Here is a 21,841-nt window from a genome sequence, read left to right as displayed (position 1 = left end):
TGGGAAATTTAGGAGACCAGTGGGGCGTTGTAAGAAAGTTGAGTTGCAATCGATTGCAAATATCAGTTGAAAATTTTGCAACTTGTAATCAATCGCAACTTTCTTGCAACGCTCCATAAGTTTGACAGGATAAATACACTGTATTTATTATGTTTATAGACAAAGAAATGCAATGCCTTCCTTCTTTCATTCTATTACAAATTCGTTCCTAAATTGTAGAGTTATAGATGTCGCTGACTAACTGAATCAATCACGATTCTTTACAAGAAAATGTTTGCACATCAGGTACACAGTGCACTACAGAGGGCGACAAACAATTCACATCATTTAATCCTGTTCCTACTCTTTTTCTCTTTCTTCTATTGAGTCTTACCTTTCGGGATCAGTCAAATCTCTTCCATCCAGTCCGTTTATTTCATCAGGGCCATAATGCCACACACTCTCTGAGATGCCTATGAAGTAGTCCCTCGTCTGTCCTGCAAGGGGTTCCTCATCCGCTCCTGGACCACAGTCAGAGTTGACCGTGTAGAGAACCTGGGAACCAGCTTCATGAAACGAGAGCATTTGATTTGATTAAAGCCTATCTGCACTAGTTTGGCCAGGAGGGATTAGAACACTCTGCACGGTCACTGACCAGTAGTTATATCTCATCAAATCAGCTCTCAATTAACATAAGAAAAAGGACCATGGGAGACCAATGGTCACAGATTACCGGTAGGCATTGTTTGCTATGTAGAGGGTGCAAGTAGCTACAAGTACAGTCCTGCTTTAAAAGAGGAGTCATAATTTCGAATGTCTCAAGAAATATCATTTCTAAAAGAAATTCATAATCTTCATGGCGCTGAATAGTGACATAGTGACATGAAACAACCAAAACAAACAGAAAAAATTGGATAGATTTTCTATGAGTGCTATGGGAACAGCTAGACAGGAGGGTCTGAGAAGTTGCCCAACGAGTAACATTTGTGGGAGATCCTTCAGAGGCATTTCCTGTGACTACCTCCACAAGTTAACCATCTAGATGCCCAGGGTGTGCCGGGCTGTGGGCGCGATGGGGGCGGGAAGTCTTTACAAATGAAGCAAGATTGAACAACCAAAACAAACAGAATCAATTAATTAGATAGATTTTCTATCAGTGTTATGATTGATTGATTGATTGGTGATTAATGCATTGAGTGATTGAATTGATGAACTTCAATAGGGACTTTTAGATTGAGTGGACGAGAACACGACGAACGCCGACTGATCATGCATGTCAAAGTACTTAACTGTGCATGTTGACTACAATTAGAAATCTTTTAGATTGCACTCGACGATATACATGCATGCAGGAAGTAACACTCTAAACAACACGGACAAAGAAAGAGGACAAAATATACAGTTCCTCATTCTACCCCCAACAAAAGAACATCCCTTCACTGCTATTATGTAAAAATGTGTATAGAACAAGTGAATATGCATGTGACACCTGTTCTACACATTGTTACATAATAGCAGGGAAGGGATGTTCCTTTGTCTACCTGAGGAACTGTATATTTTATGCGCACGCGGCATACTAGTACCTTGAGCACGTAAAGGCGCTATATGAATATCAATATGTATGTATGTATGTACTAGATTTAGGAAATCAAGGTTGACGCATTCTCGATCGCCGACTGAGACGACGTAACGCATGCGCAGTGCCTTAAAATGACGTCACACGTTGCAGTCAAAGCTGTTGACGTGCAAATCTAAAAGTCCCTATTGTCGCATCAGCGAGGCTGATCAAGGGTGAAAAATATTCACTATCATGTATTTTGCAATGTGCACAACCATAACACTATATAAAGAGGAGAGGACATTTACTCAGGGATTGGGGATTACTGTTCCAGGTGTTCTTTTAATATGCGCTTCCTGCTGGCAGAACGCAGGAAGCACCTTGTAAAACAAACAAAAAATACTTTGAGCCTGAAGAGTTTGTGTAATTCCTTGAAGTCAAAGTTCAGTTACTATCTAAGACAGAACTTCCTGAAAGGATGATCAGTGTATCCTGGTTGGTAGACAGATAAAAAACTTTATCACGTTCCACCTGATTTTAGTGGTCCTAAGAGGACACCTTATTTGAAGTGAAATAAAAAGGGTTTTTTTTTTTTTTTGTGATGGTGATTCTTTGATAATGTTCACCACTCCGGAAGTGTACAGTATCACCTTGCATGTTCCATAAATTTCCTATGTTGTGTTAGAAATGTTTAATTACTATATTTGTTATTTAAAGGCCCAGAAACATTCTCTTAATACAATAATACTATCTAAGACCATATTCAAGAAGTTTTATTCATATTTTGTCTTTTTAAACCAGAACCTCGTTCATCAACTTTTGATTACATGCTGATGATACTTGGACAATTTAATAATTTATCAATTGTGCATTTTTATCATAACTTATATTTATAATAAGTCACACTTTGCAATATTGTATTCAAAATATTTCTTCATGTGTTATTTATCTCTGTTTTCATAACCTTTGCTTCTTATTATGTTCATTATGCGTTCAATATGAACTTATTGAGTGGGTAAATATTTTATTCATATTCTTTTTATTGTGCAGGGCCTACACTGAGGGATAGCAGATTGTTAACTGAAGAGGCAACCCTGCACAAAATAATACTTAGATAATTAAATTTAAAAAATAATACATACCAGTTTGGTGAGTGACGACATGAGATTTAGCAAGCCATGTACCGGGGTTGATAGCCACCATGTCAGCTGATGATATTACAGCCGGAGTCAAGCTGAGAGTATCCACACGGTGGTTGCGGAGCTCCTAAATATTAAACCAAGATTATGTAAATTAAACAAATAACAACTGTATTCAAAGTGTAAACAATTGCAAATTAGTCCTATCACTTTGTACTATAGATAAATAAAATTGAACAGGAAAATTATTAAATAACCAAAATTATGTAAATAAAAATATAACAACTATATTCGATGTGTAAACAATTGCACATTAGTCCTATCATTTGTGTAATAATTAAATACAATTGAACAGGAAAATTATTCAATAACCAAGATTATCTAAATAAAAAAATAATAACTATAATATTCAATGCGTAAACAATTACAAATTAGTCCTATCACTTTGTACAATAAATAAATACAATTGAGCAGGAAATTATTCAATAACTAAGATTATGCCAATAAACAAAATTATAACTATATTCAATTCTCCCTCTCTCTCACATGGGGCACCAGCAAGCCTACTGTATATATTTAATGTGTTAAAAATTGCAAAATTAGTCCTATCACTTTGTTAAATAAATAAGTACAATTGAACAGGAAAATCATGAACAAGTTTTCCATTGCATCTCTTTCTCTCCCTTTTGTCAATCTTTATCTCTATCTCTCTATCTCTCTCTCTCTCTCTCTCCATCTCTCTCTCCCCTCTCTCTCCATCTCTATCTCTATATCTTTCTCTTTCTCTCCCTCTCTCTATATCGCTCTCTCTCTCTCTCTCTCTCTTTCTCTCTCTCTTTCTCTCTATCGCTCTCTTTCTCTCTCTCTCCTTCTTGCTTCCTCTTATGCCCTCGAATTCATGTAATGATCTTCATTTCCTAAACACTCCATACTGTTTTGACTTCTTCATTTTGACCACCTCCCTTACCAGTACGTTGCCATGGAAGTTGACCGTATGGACGTCGATCTCCGTTCCGACGCCCATGATGTGCCAGGCCACCTTATCTGATTGACAGATCTCCAATCCTGGCAGAGCTCCGTACAGATAGCCATTCACGCTGTCCATCCTGTTACTCTCCAAGAAATCCTCATCCTCTGTTCGGCATTTAGGTCACGGTGGAGGTGGAGGGGTAAATATGGATCAAGGGGAGTGGTGGAGGGGTGGAAGAGATGGGGTAGAAGAATATAGGAGTGGTGGAGGGGTGGTAGAAATGGGGTAGAAGGGTATAGGAGTGGTGTATGGGTAAACATAGATCAAGGGGAGTGGTGGTAGAGATGGGGTAGAAGGGTATAGGAGTGGTGGAGGGGTGGTAGAGATGGGGTAAAAGGGTATAGGAGTGGTAGAGGGGTAGTAGAGATGGGGTAGAAGTAGAAGGGTATAGAAGTGGTGGAGGGGTAAACATAGATCAAGGGGAGTGGTGGTAGAGATGGGGTAGAAGGGTATAGGAGTGGTGGAGGGGTGGTAGAGATGGGGTAGAAGGGTATAGGAGTGGTGGAGGGGTGGTAGAAATGGGGTAGAAGGGTATAGGAGTGGTGTATGGGTAAACATAGATCAAGGGGAGTGGTGGTAGAGATGGGGTAGAAGGGTATAGGAGTGGTGGAGGGGTGGTAGAGATGGGGTAGAAGGGTATAGGAGTGGTGGAGGGGTAGTAGAGATGGGGTAGAAGGGTATAGGAGTGGTGGAGGGGTAGTAGAGAAGGGGTAGAAGGATATAGGAGTGGTGGAGGGGTGGTAGAGATGGGGTAGAAGGGTATAGGAGTGGTGGAGGGGTAGTAGAGATGGGGTAGAAGGGTATAGGAGTGGTGGAGGGGTGGTAGAGATAGGGTAGACGGATATAGGAGTGGTGGAGGGGTGGTAGGGATGGGGTAGAAGGGTATAGGAGTGGTGGAAGGGTGGTAGAGATGGGGTAGAAGGATATAGGAGTGGTGGAGGAGTGGTAGAGAAGGGGTAGAAGGGTATAGGAGTGGTGGAGGGGTAATGTAGCGATGATGGCGGGGTAATGTAGGAGCATTTTAGGGGTAATACATGAGTGACAGAGGGGTAATAAAGTATTGGTTCAGATGTAATAGAGGTATGGTAGAGGGGTAATGTAGGAATGGTTGAGGGGTAATATAAGAGAGGTGGAGGGGCAATATAGGAGAGGGTGGGGTTAAAAAGGAGCAGGGGAGGGGTAACATAGGAGTTAGTAGGTGTACAGATGTGGATCAGGGGTAAGAGAGAAAAAGGTGGTGGAGGTAATATAGGAGAAGCGGATAGGTAATATGGGGTAAAGGAACAGTGGTGGAGAGGTAATAGAGGAGTGGTGAGGGTAATTTAGGGAGTGGCAGAGGGGTTGAATGGGGTAGTGGAGGTGTAGTATATGAGTGGTCAGTGGAATGGTAGCAAAGGAAAAAAAAGAGAGATTCATATCATTACAAGTTACCAAAGGATAAACATTTCACATATTCTCTTTCTCCCTCTCGTCTTGCATCCTCTATCTCTCTCTCACTTACATCCATAAGAGTTCTTAAGTGGTTTTCTCGTTTAACTTTCTATCTTTAGAACTGGTCTAAAGAAATTTACAACTTTCCACAAGCTTCTTCTTTTTTGTTAATTCAAAATAATTTTACCTGAACAATAGCTTACTAAAATAAGGAATTAGTCGACACTGCTATACAATCTCTATGGAAGCCGGAAACCTTGTCTGTATTGTCTTCCCCAATATTGTATCTGCACATGTGCTGGCCTGCGCATTATGGGAGGAAGGTCGCAATTTACTGTTGAACGTCATATTTGCAGTAGGGTCAATTGTCAGGGGTGATAGTGAGAACTAAAAATTAAAAAGTTTTTTTTTCCTCAACCAAACCCCCCCCCCCCCCCCCCCTCCTTGATTAAAAAAATAAAAAGGATTCAGGAAAGAAAAAAATGGCATCTAACAACATTCCTCCCTTTTGAGTAAGAAAATTGGGAAAAAATAGGAGAAAAATAGGGAAAAATAGGAAAAAATAGGGGAAATAAGGGTAAAATCAGGGAGAAAAAAAAAATTGATTTAAATCTGGTAATTATCAGGCCTGATTGTACAAACCTGGGTCTGAATCTGCGGCAAACCTTTCAATATTGTCATCGATATAATAGCTCATATTCTCATCGGTCACAGTAAACATGAGGATGAAGTCCTCAGCCACATCGGTCCTTCGATTGTTTTCATTCAAAATTCCTGGAAATTGAGAAGAAGAAAATGGTGAATGAAAAAAAAAATGTTCAAGTCTTGATATTAACCAGACCGAAGTTGCAAAATAACCCGCCATTTTCAGACTCGGGCCATTTTCAGACTCGGAATATTTTCCTGAAGCTCGAAATTGGGTTTTCACCAGACCGATACACTCATCACAAACTAGCTCTGACAGGCGCAAATTAGCCCACTTTTTCCCAAATAACTGGCTATTTTGGAAACAAGACCACGATTTCTTGGGATATTATCTCAACCAAATAGCCTGCTAATTGCAACTGCGGGCTGATGAAGACGCAAATTAGCTGGCCAATTCGAGATCGGGCTAGTTAAAATAGCGGGTTATTTGCAACTTCGTTCTGATGAAAACAGGCCTTTACAATCTTGTTTATCAATGAAACAAGAGGGGAAAGCTCTGTTTAAATACACAAGAAATAAATGTCTGATGAAGATTACAGCCTATATTCCTGTTTGCATAATGTCCTTTGGCAAGGCATTAATCTACATTTGCCCCACCTCACCCAGGTGAGGTAAATGGGTACCCAGTAGGAAGACATTCCTTGAATGCTTAACATGTGAAGTCTATGGGTTTTTTTTTATTATTATTATTTTTTGAAATGTTTTTTAGAAAAAAAAAGTTTAATATGTGTTAAAGGCCATCTGTACTTGTTTGGCTAGGAGGGATTAGACCACCCAGGGTGGTCACTGACAGGTGGCTATCTCATCAACTCAGCTCTGAATTAACATAAGTGAAAGAAAATCCTGGGGGACCAATGGTCACCGATTAGGCATTGTTTTCTATATAGAGGGAGCAAGTAGCTACAAGTAGTACAGTGGGGCTTTAAAGCATTCAAGATTGAAAAATATCAGCCCAAAGAGAGACCCAGGTGCTGGAACCTAAAGGGCAATACAACCCTTTTTTTAAAGGCCTTATCCTATTATGTTTTCAAAGATAGTACCCTGCACTCTCTTTTTTTACTGCAAAATTGAGTGCAAGGTCATATATCACATTATATGTCAGTTTTTCAATGGTTTTGCTCACAAAATGGGCACAAAAAGAACAAAGGAATGCATGCCGCTCTAGTCTATAACAAAAAAAATAGGAGATAAAAATAATTCAGCCGCGTTCACCCAGAAATTGTTCACCCAGGAATTGAAAGGGGAAAAAATAATACATAACCCGATATGTATTCAAAAGTGAGAATATCAGGATAGAGTCCAGAGTCCAAATTCCTTTTTTTTCGCAGGTCTCGAAGTCTACACCATGTTGGTTGTTATTTCAAACAAAATCAAGGACACAGCAGAAAGAATATCCTAACTTTATTAGTTGTACACTGAACATCTCATTGAACGCGGTGTAAAGGGAAGGGGACTATCCAGTTTACGATTAAGATTCATGAGAAAATTCAACGGCACAGGAGAAAAGGCTTGTCAGTTTCAAGACAAGTATGGCATTTCAAACATATTTCTTGATTCACAACATTCATATATTTACAAACGTCACTGCGTGCAGAAATTACAGCTGAACTTAACACGGCGAGTGATATTAATGTAATATAATGCGACAACATTTGAGGAGTTTTGTATCAACCATGTAACAAGTCAATATGTTGTGAATGATGAAAACAAATAATGGGAATAGAGATAGCTGTGTGTAAATGTTTTACCCTATTTCATCGCTGCTATGCGGGCCGCATTTCATTCATGAGCTATTTTTATAATTACTTTTCAATGCTCCACTGGCTGCACCAAAAGAGCTTGCGGGTTGGCCACCCGTGATCCGACCCACATTATGTACTAAAAAGGGGTAATGTAAGGGCAAATTCCTCTTTTCACATCAGTTATTCAAATCTGAAGAAAGAGATTTTAAAAATTCTTCCACTTAAGTTCTTTCTATTGATTTCAAACCCCGGAATTGAAAGGAAAAATACAGAATACTATTAGTACATAACCCATAGGAAAGTGAAAAGTATGCCGCAGACCTGCCGCAGACTTTTAGTCTGCGGCAAAGAGTATGCCGAAGTATGCGGCAGAAAGAAATTTTGCTGCAGACTTGCCGCATACCAGTATGCCACAGGAACAGTCTGCGGCAGATCTGCGGCAGGATGAAATTTTGCTGCAGACTTGCCGCATACTAGTATGCTACAGGAACAGTCTGCGGCAGATCTGCGGCAGGATGAAACTTTGCTCCAGACTTGCCGCATACTAGTATGCCACAGGAACAGTCTGCGGCAGATCTGCGGCAGGATGAAATTTTGCTGCAGACTTGCCGCATACTAGTATGCCACAGGAACAGTCTGCGGCAGATCTGCGGCAGGATGAAACTTTGCTCCAGACTTGCCGCATACTAGTATGCCACAGGAACAGTCTGCGGCAGATCTGCGGCAGGGCGAAACTTTGCTCCAGACTTGCCGCATACCAGTACGCCACAGGAACAGTCTGCGGCAGGTCTGCCACAGGAAATCCCATTAAAGTCTAATAGGGCCAATTGAAACCAATCATCTCATGCATATTCATTATTACTTTACACGTGTGACAGAAAAATACATTTATCATGATTTGTTAAGCAAATTAAGACAATGCACATCATTTTTGTGATTTCTATTTTCCTTTTGCCATTATTAACCAATAGATTATTTTGTCTGATCATGTTACAATTACATTCACGTTTAAGCAATAGATATATTGATTACTAACCAAGAAACTATGATTACTAACCAAGAAACAATATACATATTTAGTATATATATGTGTACGAGCCTGTGTCACTTTAAATGTTACTCTTGAATACACTTCAAATGATCAATGTGATGAGGTTAATACAATTGAGAATAGAACATACCTAATTGGTAATATATATGTATATATTGGTATTACCTAATTGATAATATCGATACTGCCAATATCGATTATGAAGTATCAATCAGTTTATCACTGGTTCTTTTACATGCATACTTTATTGCCACGTACTGGATATGAAAGAGTATGCGGCAGGTCTGCAGCAGGTCTATATGAGATGTGAATATTCATGACGAAGAGTCTGCAGCAAGTCCGCGGCAGACCTGCCGCAGACTCTTCATCATACTGAAAGAGTATGCGGCAAGTCTGCAGCAAGTCTGCGGCAGACCTGCCGCAGACTCTTCATCATACTGAAAGAGTATGCGGCAAGTCTGCGGCAAGTCTGCGGCAAGTCTGCGGCAAAACTAATTTGCATGTGAAAAAGATGACTGTCTGGGCAGGTCTGCTGCAGATCTGCGGCAAGTCTGCCGCAGGAGTATGCGGCAGGCTCATTTCTTTCCTATTAACCCACATATATGTACTAAAAAAGGGTAATATGAGGGCAAAGTCCTCTTCCCACTTCAGTTCATCAAATCTGACAAAAAGGAGATAATTTACTTTTTTTCCACGCAAGTTCTTCCATTGATTCCATAACCCGGAATTGAAAGAAAAAATACAGAATATAATAATTGGATATTTACATGTACATAGCGCACATATCCACCATGCATGGTACTCAAGGCGCTCCAACTATTACCCACGCTCTGCAAGGCAGCCGATTTTGGCGCTCAGAGCTTTCAAGGAATTCAAGGAATACGTATTGAAAAGGGCAAAGTCCCCTTTCCACATCAGTTTTTCAAACCTTTTTGCCCAAAAATGAGAACAAAAGAGGCAATGAACAATTTTTTTTCCTCTACAAAATCGCTTCCACGTATAAATTCCGTTTTCAGCTTTCTTCTGGTTGGTTCTATATTTATGATGCGACTTATGTTCTGATCTGTTTAAATTTGGTTTCTTCTTTAAAGTAAAACCAGTGCAACTCAAAACAAGATCTAGTCAAGACATCCTTTTTTTGTCTCCTTTTATGCAATTAGACTACGCTGCTTATTTGAGAGCAAGAATGTATCAGTTGATTTCAGCACGAGTTCAGTATAAGGGCAGAGTTTGAGAGAAGAAAATGGAAATGAGTCCCCTGAAAAGAAATGCTCTTCAAAGGCTCTCATACTCAAAATTTAACAAGAAATGGCAAGTTGTTTGGACCAAACAGTCAAGCCAAATGTATGTGTAGTCCCATATAGCCATTTTTCGCGGGCAATGCATACCGTATGCTTTTCAGCGAGACTGAGTGGATTCCTTTGTATTCTGATGTACTTCATGATTTAAAATAAGTATATGTCTCAAAATATGGTATACAGTGCATAAAAAAAATAGTCTACCGGTACTCAACTTTGGTAGCTTCTAATTAAAAATCTATGGCCTATACGAACTTGAATCGTACTTCATGGTGAAGGATAACTAATACCCTGTCTAATGACATATTCAAAATTGTGCTGGTACTCACAGTCACCCGTGGCAGAAATAATATGAACGGGTCTCATAACAAGTTACTTTTCATCTTAAAATAGATTTCAAAGTCATATTGCTTACAACTTTTTAATTAGGAGCTACCAAATTTGGGTGCTCTTTTTTTCAATACGCACTGTACATTTCAACAGACACGTTTCAATCAGCCAGTTAATTTCTATTGAAAAGCAAATAAATCCCCCAAACCCGAGAAAAACTAGAACCGATTCATGAATAGAAGTAAAGCATGTCAAGGTATTCTATTTGATGATAAGTAAACAAGTTAAATGTTTTCTGTGTGTTAAAAGTTCAACAAAAGGACCGACCAAACTTTGGATAGGGTTGGGAGTCAGAGTCACGTATTAAAGTAACACCAAGTTATGTCACTCTCTGTGTGATATCAATACTGTGTTTGGTCGAGTGATACAAGAATACATTATTTAACAACTTGACATGGTGTTACTTCACCAAAAGGAACAACATTAAAAACACCTTTAATATATTCATCAAGTGTTAGAAACATTTCAAATGTATTAGGTGTTATATGAATTCAATTCAGAATAAAAAGGTAATACAGACTAACAGAGAGTTGCTAATTTTGTAAGAATGGTGAAAATGTTTTATATTGGTGCAATTAGCTGATTGAAGACTATTAAATGCACCTTTAATATATGCATAGAGTGTTGGAAACATTTTAAATGTATCAGGTGTTATATATATATATATATATATATATATATATATATGTTAATTTCTTTGGAATGATGAAAAAAATTTATATTGGTGCGATATAGCTGGTTGAAGACTAAATTGGGACTCATGATTTCCTCAATTAGATTTCAAAGCTCTTATAACTGATATCCTCAAGATTAATGGGGGGCATTAGCATAATACGGTGCACTTGTTCCCCATAGAAACTCGCTACAATGTGGATTAATGACAACAAAGAATACTAGCACCAAGCAGAATATTTCTTTTTGAGGATCAAGTTTGTAAATTAGCATAAGTTTCAATAATCAGAGATGCCAACCTCTTGACACAAAAAAACAGACTGAGTATCCAAAAAAAAAAAAAGATTTTGGAGAGAAAAATCATGATTTTCACGAAAACTCGACTCTACCCCGGGCCAGTAAAATTTCTGAAAAATGTTTGCTCTATCATTAAAATTTAATGAGAAAATTGTAAAGCAAAGTTTTTGTTGGGGTTGCAGAGGTTTACTTGTATATGTTTCTATGCAATTCCGCTGTTTTTATGGGTTTTAAAAAAAATATTTTAAAAAAAAAGTGAAGATCGTATTTCACTCTTATTATCGTACTAAATACGTTTTAATCGTACTGGTTGGCATCTCTGAATAATTCATTCTCGACTATATGCACATTACAAAATCAGGCACTGAAGATGAGCAATTGAGAACATTGGCAGCCTCCTCTTTTGATGCATTTTGCTTAAAATTATTAAAGAACAGTAGAAAAGAATAGAATCTCACAGAAAGAAAATTTTAGAGTGGTGGCTTTCACAACGTTCAGCAAATTTGCACAGCTCATACTGGGGGGGGGGACCCAAATATTGACCAGTTATGAGAAGAAAATAAGAATTATGAAACACTTCAATATTGGCATCACAACCATTTCAAAAATTGGAGTTGATTTCTTATCTGTCTACAGTGCACAATGCAGGACAATTAACCAGGTGTGGTAGTAGTCATTCAAATAAACCTGCCCTTTTTTTTATTCTCATAAACTCATTCTTGTAATTGTTACATAGCAATGAAATTCTTATCACTGCATTGCAGAGCTCAATGTGAACTTTGAATTGAGATCTGAATTTGTTGAATGAAACACACACTGGTATATCGTTCTTTCAATCTGTTAAGTCAACATAGACTCTAAAGTATTCTTTCATAAGAAAAATATTTGCTTGACTGTAATAGTAAGATACGTGTTTGTAGTTCTTACACAACTTGAAGAAATGGATGAGTTCTGCTTAGGGTGGATTTTTTTTCTGCATTTAAAAAAAAAGTAGATTTCTCATCCATTTTTAGTCAGATTTGGAAGAGAGTCACAATAGAACTTTACCCTGAAAAGAAATGCTCTTCAAAGGCCCACATATTCAAAATATAACAAGAAATGGTGGAGAGTTGGTTAGGACCAAACAATTCTGCAAAATGTATGTGTAGTGCCATACACCCATTTATGTTTGCAGTGACTGTGCTTTTCTTGTAGACCAAGTCAAATTCTTGTCAATTCTGTAAAAGTCCTTCTCGCGTTACAAGAATTCATCTTTAACTTCAAAATTAAGAGGATTTTTTTGTTAATATAGTCGACCTGCCCTCAGAATCTATTTGCTCATGACACCATCTCAAATGGAGTTAGTCTTCCATGATCTAATTTTTCCAAAATAATAAAAGAATAAAAGGTCTTACTGGTGTAGGACAGTGCAAATATTAAGAGTGCCCAAATATTGACCAGTTCTGAGGAGAAATTAAAAAGTACGAAGCACTTCAGTATTGGCATCACAACCATTCCCAAAAGTGGAGTAAATTTATAATACAATATGATTTATTCTGGATAGATAAAGTCTAAATCTCCTCAGAACCTATAAATGATCAATCTCTATGGCACTATGACATCATTAGAAGAAGGTGGAGATGGATCAGACATGTAATGAGAAAGTACATAGATGACATCACACAAACAACCAGAAAGCAAAAGAAAGAGCGGACGTCCTAAAAACACTTGACGAAGAACTGTGGAAGGGGGAATGGGGAACCATCTAAAGACTGGCCCAGGATCGGAAAGAGTCGAAGACTTATGTTGCTGCCCTATGTGCTAGGAGGCATAATGGGCAGTAAGTAAGTCTATGACAATATATAGATTGATTGATCAATTCAATTCTGAGAAGAATAATGCATATCGTCGCAATCATCTCACGAAAAGAGGCATGAACAAATTATTCCAAGTTTATGGGCCAGAGTGCAAATTTTCTTCTCATTTTACCTGTCTTACAAATGAGCATGAAACCGATAGCGCCTGTATTCGTCCCATACGGGGCGTCGATGTGTGAATGGTAGATCCACGGGACACAGTTGGGCCCTCCCTCTGCCGGCCCCGCCCTCTTGTTCGCCTCCCATATATAGGTGTGGCTGCCCCCTGGTGCGATGCGCTCGTCTGCTTTGTCCTTGCCTCTGGTGTTGTCTTCGTACACGGCACCTGGCAGGGTTAGAAGATGTAGGCGAATCACTTTTTAATTTCTCTCATCACTTTCTTGTGATTGTGTCAGAACAAGTTATCAATATTCTCTTCAATACAGCTCTCTCTCTCTCTCTGCGTCCCAGAAAAAACGAAAACCAAGAATGATCAATGTTTCATCATAATTAATAAATGACACATATTTGTAAACCTTAGATCGTCGTCTTTCATTTGATGCAACTCATATAATGCATATTTCATGCATGAGTGATTAAAATCAAATTGAAGAGAGGAAACCCAAAAGTCATTTGGTTGACGGTATCTGAATTTCAAAGAAAAAAAAATCTAATTTTTAAAAGCTTCAGTTTCTGCCCTGTCATATGACACCTCAATTAGGAAAATTGAGCCAGGAATAACAAAGTTCTGTTTGTTTAAAGCTCATCAGTACTAGTGTAAAGGAGGGATTAGACCACACTGCAAGGTCACTGATCAGGTGGTTAATTATCTCATCAACTCAGCTCTCAAAAAATGTAGGAAAAAGAGGATCATGGGGGACCAATATTCACTCATTAGGTATTGTTTGCTATACAGAGGGCGCAAGTAGCTATAAGTAGTGCAGTATGGGGCTTTAAACAAGGTACAGACTAGAAAGCAGGTTATTACTATCTCATTTAGCTAAGCGATACACTTTGGTAGTCTGAACGCACGATAACCGAAATCCCTCACCTTCAGAAGTATGTTAATTTTTGTCATTCCTGGTTATTGTAATCTTTACTTCTGTAATCAATTCGCTACGTTACACTATAGTTTTAAAATTTGTTATTGAATATTATAAACAATTTGAGAATGATCCTATTTGTTTGGAGTTAAATAAATACAAGATGATTTAACTTTAAAAAAAAAAAAAAAAAAAAAAAATCCTCACCTTCAGAATCTTTGAGATAGAAGACACCATGAGGATGCATGCTGAACTCCCTGGATGCCATGTTCTTGGCGTGTATCTTGATTGTGTCCCCGACCTCTCCATAGATGATCGGTCCCAGGAATCCCATCCACTCCGGACGGTCCGACAACGTGGTGTACGAGTCGTCGGTGTACTCGCGATAGACGGCCTTCTTGTACAGGCTACCGATCCTGCCGGGGCCCTGTATGACATACTGGGCTTCTGGACTAGGAAATGAAAAATACAAAAGCGTTAATTGATCATAGATGATTAATCCATACACCGGGGGTGCTCCCTCTATCTATGTGGAGAGGGGTCGTATAATTATGTACTTGTACACATGATACACGATAGACGACTTTCTTGTACAGGCTACCGATCCCATCGGGTCCTTGTATGACATACTGGGCTTAAATTCTGGGCTAGTAAATGAAAAATACAAAAGCAGTCACTGATCATAGATAATCCTTACACCGAGGGGTGCTCCCTCTATGTGAAGAGGGGTCGTACAATTATGTACTTGTGATACATGGCCTGCTATTACTTATTCTGCCTGGGCTTCTGGGCTGGTAAATGAAAAAATACAAAAGCAGGCATTGATCATAGATAAATCATACATTGGGGGTGCTACCTCTATATGGAGAGGGGTCGTTTATGTGATACTTGGTCATGTATTACAAAGCCTTAAAGATAAACTCCAGTACTGGTAAAAAAAAAAATTAAAAAAAATTCTCACAGAATCAAACAAAACTTACACTGAATGTTCAAGATTACAAATAAATGACATGTGCCAAACAATTTTGGAAGAAAATGTATACTGGCTGAGTAATGAGCATAGAAAGACAAGGAAAACAAGGTATACATAGCCCCGACACCATGTGTGTTGTCCCATATATAGCTTTCTATGTGAGTGCTTGTTACTTTACCAAGACTCGGTCAAATTTATTATGATTTTGATGACTCCAGAACCTTGCAGTGCACACCAATACTTACATGCTACATGATCAACTGTTTCTGATCCTTTCCACACATTTTCTTTCACAATTCAATCGCATTACCAGTACTAAAGTTTATCTTTAATTTTGATTGATCAAGCAGACATTGATCATAGATAAATCATACATTGGGGGTGTTACCTCTATATGGAGAGGGGTCGTATATGTGATACTTGGTCATGTATTACAAAGCCTTAATTTTGATTGATCAAGCAGACATTGATCATAGATAAATCATACATTGGGGGTGCTACCTCTATATGGAGAAGGGTCGTTTATGTGATACTTGGTCATGTATTACAAAGCCTTAATTTTGATTGATCAAGCAGACATTGATCATAGATAAATCATACATTGGGGGTGCTACCTCTATATGGAGAAGGGTCGTTTATGTGATACTTGGTCATGTATTACAAAGCCTTAATTTTGATTGATCAAGCAGACATTGATCATAGATAAATCATACATTGGGGGTGCTACCTCTATATGGAGAGGGGTCGTATATGTGATACTTGGTCATGTATTACAAAGCCTTAATTTTGATTGATCAAGCAGACATTGATCATAGATAAATCATACATTGGGGGTGCTACCTCTATATGGAGAGGGGTCGTATATGTGATACTTGGTCATGTATTACAAAGCCTTAATTTTTATTGATCATATAAGGTTGATATTGAGCGTAAATCTATGGCTAATCGTGTATTGATCTACTGTTTTTAATTTACATGAATGATCTTACACATTCTTCTAAAAACGACATTGTTACTATTATTTTTGACAAGTTCACAAGCACAAATCGACGCCTTCAAATGCACATCGCAGTTAAATGAAAGTCCTTTTTTTTTTTTTTTTTAATCGTTTAACCGAAAACCGTCCGGTTTTGACTGGCGGTTAAACGGAATTGGAGATATCTGTGATGTTACAGCACTATTATTGACACAGAAAATTGAAAATCCCTTTGACTCTAGACTTATTTTCTATCATAGTTCAAAGGAGGATTCTGACCTGACGCCAAGTTAATTTTAAAAAATGTGAAGAAAAAAGGTCAGTGACAGTGAGAGAAAAGGCTGCCTTAGAAAAAGAAGGTTACAAGAGTTTTTAATATTCATACGATCACTGTACAAATTCAATTCAATTCAATTTATTTAATAGTACAACCATCAAAATAAATATACAATCAAAACAAGTTACAACAAAAATTTAGAAGAACACAATGATGGTTTGGTGACCCCGGAGAAAGCAGGACTTATAAAAAGGGGCCACCAAATTGAAATACATAAAAAGATCAACAATACTTATACAAAGAAAATCAACATCAAACATTTATTTATTTATTTCACATATTTATACAGGGTATCTCATTCAGATTAAAAACTGGTCTTCCATAAGGCCCTGTCTCAATTAAAATACACATATATACAATTTCTTAAAACAAAATCATACATATAACAGTAGGAAGAAAAAGACAACAAATTGAATACATAAAGCATATTGACATCAAAGCACAATGATAAACAAGTAAAACTAACAATATGAAATAATTTACGATAAAAAACAAAAACCTGATCTTTCATCTTGCCTTGCTTTGTAAAAATACAAATACAATAATAGATATGCAAAATGTTTACATATTTAATAAAGTAAGAGAAAAAATAGAGTATAAAATCAAATACGACAACAAATATATATAGTAAAGGTGAGACCATATTAAAGGTAAATAATGATACAATATAAGAAGTTAAAATGACCTTTGTATTAAAAAAACAGGAAGTGAGACACAGCTCATATAATATTGTAAACGGGCAAGAAAGGTCAGATTTTACAATGTTCAGCAAGATAGAGGATTCATGATAAAAATGACAGAGAACCTATAATTCTCCCAGATCCAATTTAGTAGATACAAATTTAAAACGAGATTAAGAAAATTTAAAAACATGTTACTTCTTTGATATCATGCATTTAAATACATTAAGAGTTAAAAAAAAGTCGGGCTTCCACTGTAAGTTTGTTCCACACTTTAACGCCATAATTCACGAAAGTGTTAGCATAAAATTCAGTATTGCACTTAAAAGGTTTTAACAGATTCTTATTACTATTTCGAGTTGTGCGTTGCATAACATCATCTAGTAGTACATATTTATCCGACACAGCTGGAGGTGCTAAATTATTAATACATTTAAAAACCAGACAACAAGTGGCCTTATCGAACAATTCATTTAGAGTTGGCCATTTTAGGCCATCCAAGACCTGTCGCAATGGAATGTGCCAAGACTGTCTAGAAATAATATAAGCTGCTCTTTTATGAAGTTTATTTAGCATATCGACATTATATTTAAATCGACTAGACCATACAGTGCAGCAATAAAAAGCATGCGGTAATACATAGCCCCAGTACAATTGTTTTAGTTGATAATGAGTTAAAGATTCACGGAGCCTTAATGTAAACAAGGAAAAAGGAGAAGTACACTTCTCTTTTGGGCAACTTTATGATTTCTTTATGATTTCCTTTGTGAGCTATGCTTCAAATCTTTTGTACAAAATATGTTATTCTTGTCTACAGACATTTTTAACAAGCCTGGGCCCAAAATGTGTATAATTGGAAGAAAAAAAATTAATGTCAATTGCAGTTACTGAAATTATCCAATTTCACAATTCATTGATTTTGGTATATTCTGTTAATAAACTTGGTGGGACAATGTATTTCCTTCAGGAAAAAAAGTATTTTCCTTAATGTTTGTATCAACTTTCTTAGTGATACAGGTACTATAGATGAATATTATGACATCTAGCCCCCCCCCCCCCCCCCCAAAAAAAAAAAAAAAAAAAAAAAATTGCCAGGGTAGCAATAGCCTACATTTTTGTAAGTGACGTTTTTTTCTGAATTAGGTCACTGCACATAAAAAGCTCTAAGAGTAACATTTTCCTGGGAGGTGGGGGAGGGGGGGGGGGGTGGAGGTCTCTTGAAACATGATCTCATAATATCTGGCAAAGTGCCAAGAAACATTCTGGCACAAAGAAGGGACTCAAAGGGAAATTCCCTTCCACATAACTGATATTTTACAAAACACAGCCTCACATCCTTTGTATCTAAAACAAATACAGTTTGGCAAGGTTACGATAATAATTACAAATCACATAATTCTGCCTGTTGAACTGTTGAACTCAATCAACTTACTGGTAGTCAGAATGCATGGCATTGTCTACTCACTAACTGCACATGTGCATGCATCAATTTCAAAGAGGATTTTAAGAAACATTATGGTAACATTCATTATGGCCGCTACTCAGAAAATTTTAGAGGGGTTCCCCCAAGGCACCTGTAAGCAAAATCTCCACTCTAAAATTATTTTGACAAGCAACACAAAAAGGTACTCACAATTTCTATTGTGCCTTTTCATTCTTTTCCTCGTCAAATATTTTGAACAGAGGCCTACATGTGACCTGCCCCTCCCTACCCATTGGAAAATTTGAGAAGCACTTTATGTTTAATCAGTTTCCTTTTCGTCTTGTTTGATATGCTTATCAGATATTGTCGACACATACCTGTGCCCCCTATCTTCTTTGATCAAAGCTGTGATAGGTTTGAACTTTAAAAGCGTTGGTTTGTGGTTGTTAAGCACTGAAATGTGAATAGGAAGAAGGAAAAAAACATGAAGAGAAAACATTCTAGCTCAATGTGTTGATACAAAGTAATAGACAAAATCGAAAAAGTCAATCGCTTCAACTTTCAAAGCTAAGAAAAATAAACAGGGCTGGAGTATTAGTAGCAGTTCTAAAGGGGGGATTGGCAATCCTCCCCCTCCCTCTCTCCCCCCCCCCCCTCCTCAAAAAAATAAATATATACATGTATGTATATGTGAGGCAGGACATTTCTAGAGGTGCTGCAAGAGAAATTAATTCAACATTTATTTTTGGAACCACTGTGACATAAACATCAATTTCGGGAAAACAAAAATATTGGTAACCACTGTGTATTTCCATGAAGAAATAACATTTTAGAGACAATTTTAGTTTCTTTTTTCCTCACTTGCTTTGCTCGCTCGCAACATTTAGAAACAGTATGATTTTAGGCAGTGGTGTGCCTGAATACCAGTACCCATAAAGTTAGTCAACAAGGTGCCAGAATATCTCTTTTGACTGAAATTGTTTCATATCAAATTCAAGTTCAAGTTCAAGTTTTATTTATCTTTCTTTCATAACACACATATTTAGGAATATTTAGTTTATTTTTATAACAGCCAAGTATTCCAATAAAAAAGAAGTTTCAAATCACACGTATCCGCTTTGAGATAAAAAGGGTCAAAGACCTATGAAACATGTTAGCCTGGCTCCCTATTAAACATGGTTAGCCTGGCTCCCAGGCTTATGGTCTTTCACTAAATTGATGAAAATGTTTGGTTGACCTTGGAATAAGACAAACAAACCTTCCATAAGTAAATAATCATATCTGATTGACACATCTGTAAAAACCCAATTACACACACACACGCACAATATTCAAAATTCAAAGATGAGTATCATATGACTTGATCCAGAGCCAATTAAGATGAAAAGATGAAAACTTTAAAGCCCCACTGCACTAATTATAGCTACTTGCACCCTCTATATAGCAAACAATGCCTAATCCGTGACCATTGGTCCCCCATGATCCCCTTTTTTCTTGTGTTAATTGAGAGCTTATTTGATGAGATAACCACCTGTCAGTGACCATGAAGGGAGGTCTAATCCCTCCTGGCAAAACTAGCGCAGTGGGGCTTCAAATAATCTTAAGTAAGTATTGTGATCAGTCTAACTCCTGGGAAAACCTAGAGTGTTTTGAGTGAAGAGGAAATTGCCCTCAGCCTGGTAGCAAGGCAACATTATGATCTGCAATTACAAACAAATATTGGTACTTTGGTAGTTTAGTCTTTTATGATTACCGGTATTAGCTTAATCACTTACATGATCAATCCATTATTGATTGTTTGACGACATGACCAAACATGCTAATGATTTACTATCATTATTAATGGTATTGGCATCACCTGTGCCTGGGAGGCGAAAAGCAAACTGAATCAATGTAACCCTTGGGTCTCTCCTCCAGGTATAACTGATTGGGGGTGTGCAGGTGGACTAGTACACCGGGGTTTCCCCCCTACTCTTATATGAATAGTGCAGTGGGTTCTTAATCTTAACATGCAAAGGGGGTGACTCTCTTCTACACAGGGTCTCCATTTAACGTCCTATCCAAGGGACGGAGTGTTTTCCACTTAACAAAGCCTATAGAACGGGGGAGGGGCACGTTAACACACAACGCAAGCTTCAGTCATCCGCCAACAGACGACAGGCAAACGTTTTACCGACATAGCTAACTCGCCTCCTTGCCATTTAATAGTTTACAAGCATAACTCCTGTTAATTTTTTCAGTATTCTTACTCCAAGAAAGCATACATTGTGTGCACCATCTCCAATACACAATTAATCCAGAGTAGCTCGTGTTACTTCACTGTTAGACTGGCCCCTCCCCGTCTTCCTCTATAAAAATACCACCATCTTCACCACCATGCACTTTCATTTGCCATTATCAATATAATCGCCACGGTAACCATTATCAATTTCTATCACCATCATCATCACTACATCATCAGGATCAGATCTAGGAGTATGTAAGGAGGGGATGCTGAAACATGATGATATCAATAGGGGCATTTTTCTTGTGTTGTATACTCAAGGTTCGTCCATTGGTTTTCAAAAGGGGACTCAGACCAGTTTGTGGCTTCCCCCCCCCCCCCCCCAGGCTCAACCCCCATCTACCATTGGATGGTCATGATCTTTACCATCACAATACCACTACCACACTCACCACTACCACTACTACCACTACTACCAACCATGCACTACCACCATTAGGCCTAAAAAAAAGAAGATGTTGTATATTGCCCTTTAGGTGCCAAAACATTGGTTGGTCGGTCAGAATTTTTTTTTTTTTTAACTTTTTTTTTAAACTTTTTTTTTTAGCTCTTTCTTTGGGCTGATATTTCTCACTTTTGTTTTTCTAAAAAACGGTAAAAAAATAAAAATTATAAAGCCGACCGTCGATTTAATAATTTTTGGGTCGGTCGCAAAGGGCAATACAACATCTTTTTTTTTTAAAAGCCTTATCACAATCATCACAAGGCTACCATAACCATCTACGATCACCATGACTACCACCATCATTATCATAATCATCACAAACATTACCATAGACAATCACCACTACCACCACTAACACCGTCATCATAATCATCATTACCATTGCCATTTCAATTCTCCACTTCCACTACCACTACCACTACCACCACCACCACCACCACCACCACCACCACCACCACCACCACCACCATCATCATCATCATAATCATCACAACAATAATGCACAATCACCACTACCACCACCTAAATAATCATCATTGGTATCATAATCACC

The 21,841-nt window shown here is 37.8% G+C and overlaps 1 protein-coding gene across 1 annotated transcript in view; it reads right to left on the bottom strand.

Moving 5' to 3' along the window:
• The window catches only part of LOC100892847 (hephaestin-like protein), a 34,035-nt gene that overhangs the window by 11,565 nt on the left and 629 nt on the right, over positions 1 to 21,841 (bottom strand). Inside the window, 6 exon segments of the mRNA XM_030983203.1 lie at positions 374 to 545; positions 2,680 to 2,803; positions 3,644 to 3,810; positions 5,780 to 5,911; positions 13,261 to 13,473; positions 14,378 to 14,622. Coding sequence (XP_030839063.1) covers positions 374 to 545; positions 2,680 to 2,803; positions 3,644 to 3,810; positions 5,780 to 5,911; positions 13,261 to 13,473; positions 14,378 to 14,622 — 1,053 coding nt within the window.

The sequence above is a fragment of the Strongylocentrotus purpuratus genome, unplaced genomic scaffold (assembly GCF_000002235.5).
Source record: "Strongylocentrotus purpuratus isolate Spur 01 unplaced genomic scaffold, Spur_5.0 spur5_scaffold_13, whole genome shotgun sequence".
Classification (NCBI taxonomy): domain Eukaryota; kingdom Metazoa; phylum Echinodermata; class Echinoidea; order Camarodonta; family Strongylocentrotidae; genus Strongylocentrotus; species Strongylocentrotus purpuratus.
This window is presented reverse-complemented; position numbering and strand designations above follow the sequence as displayed.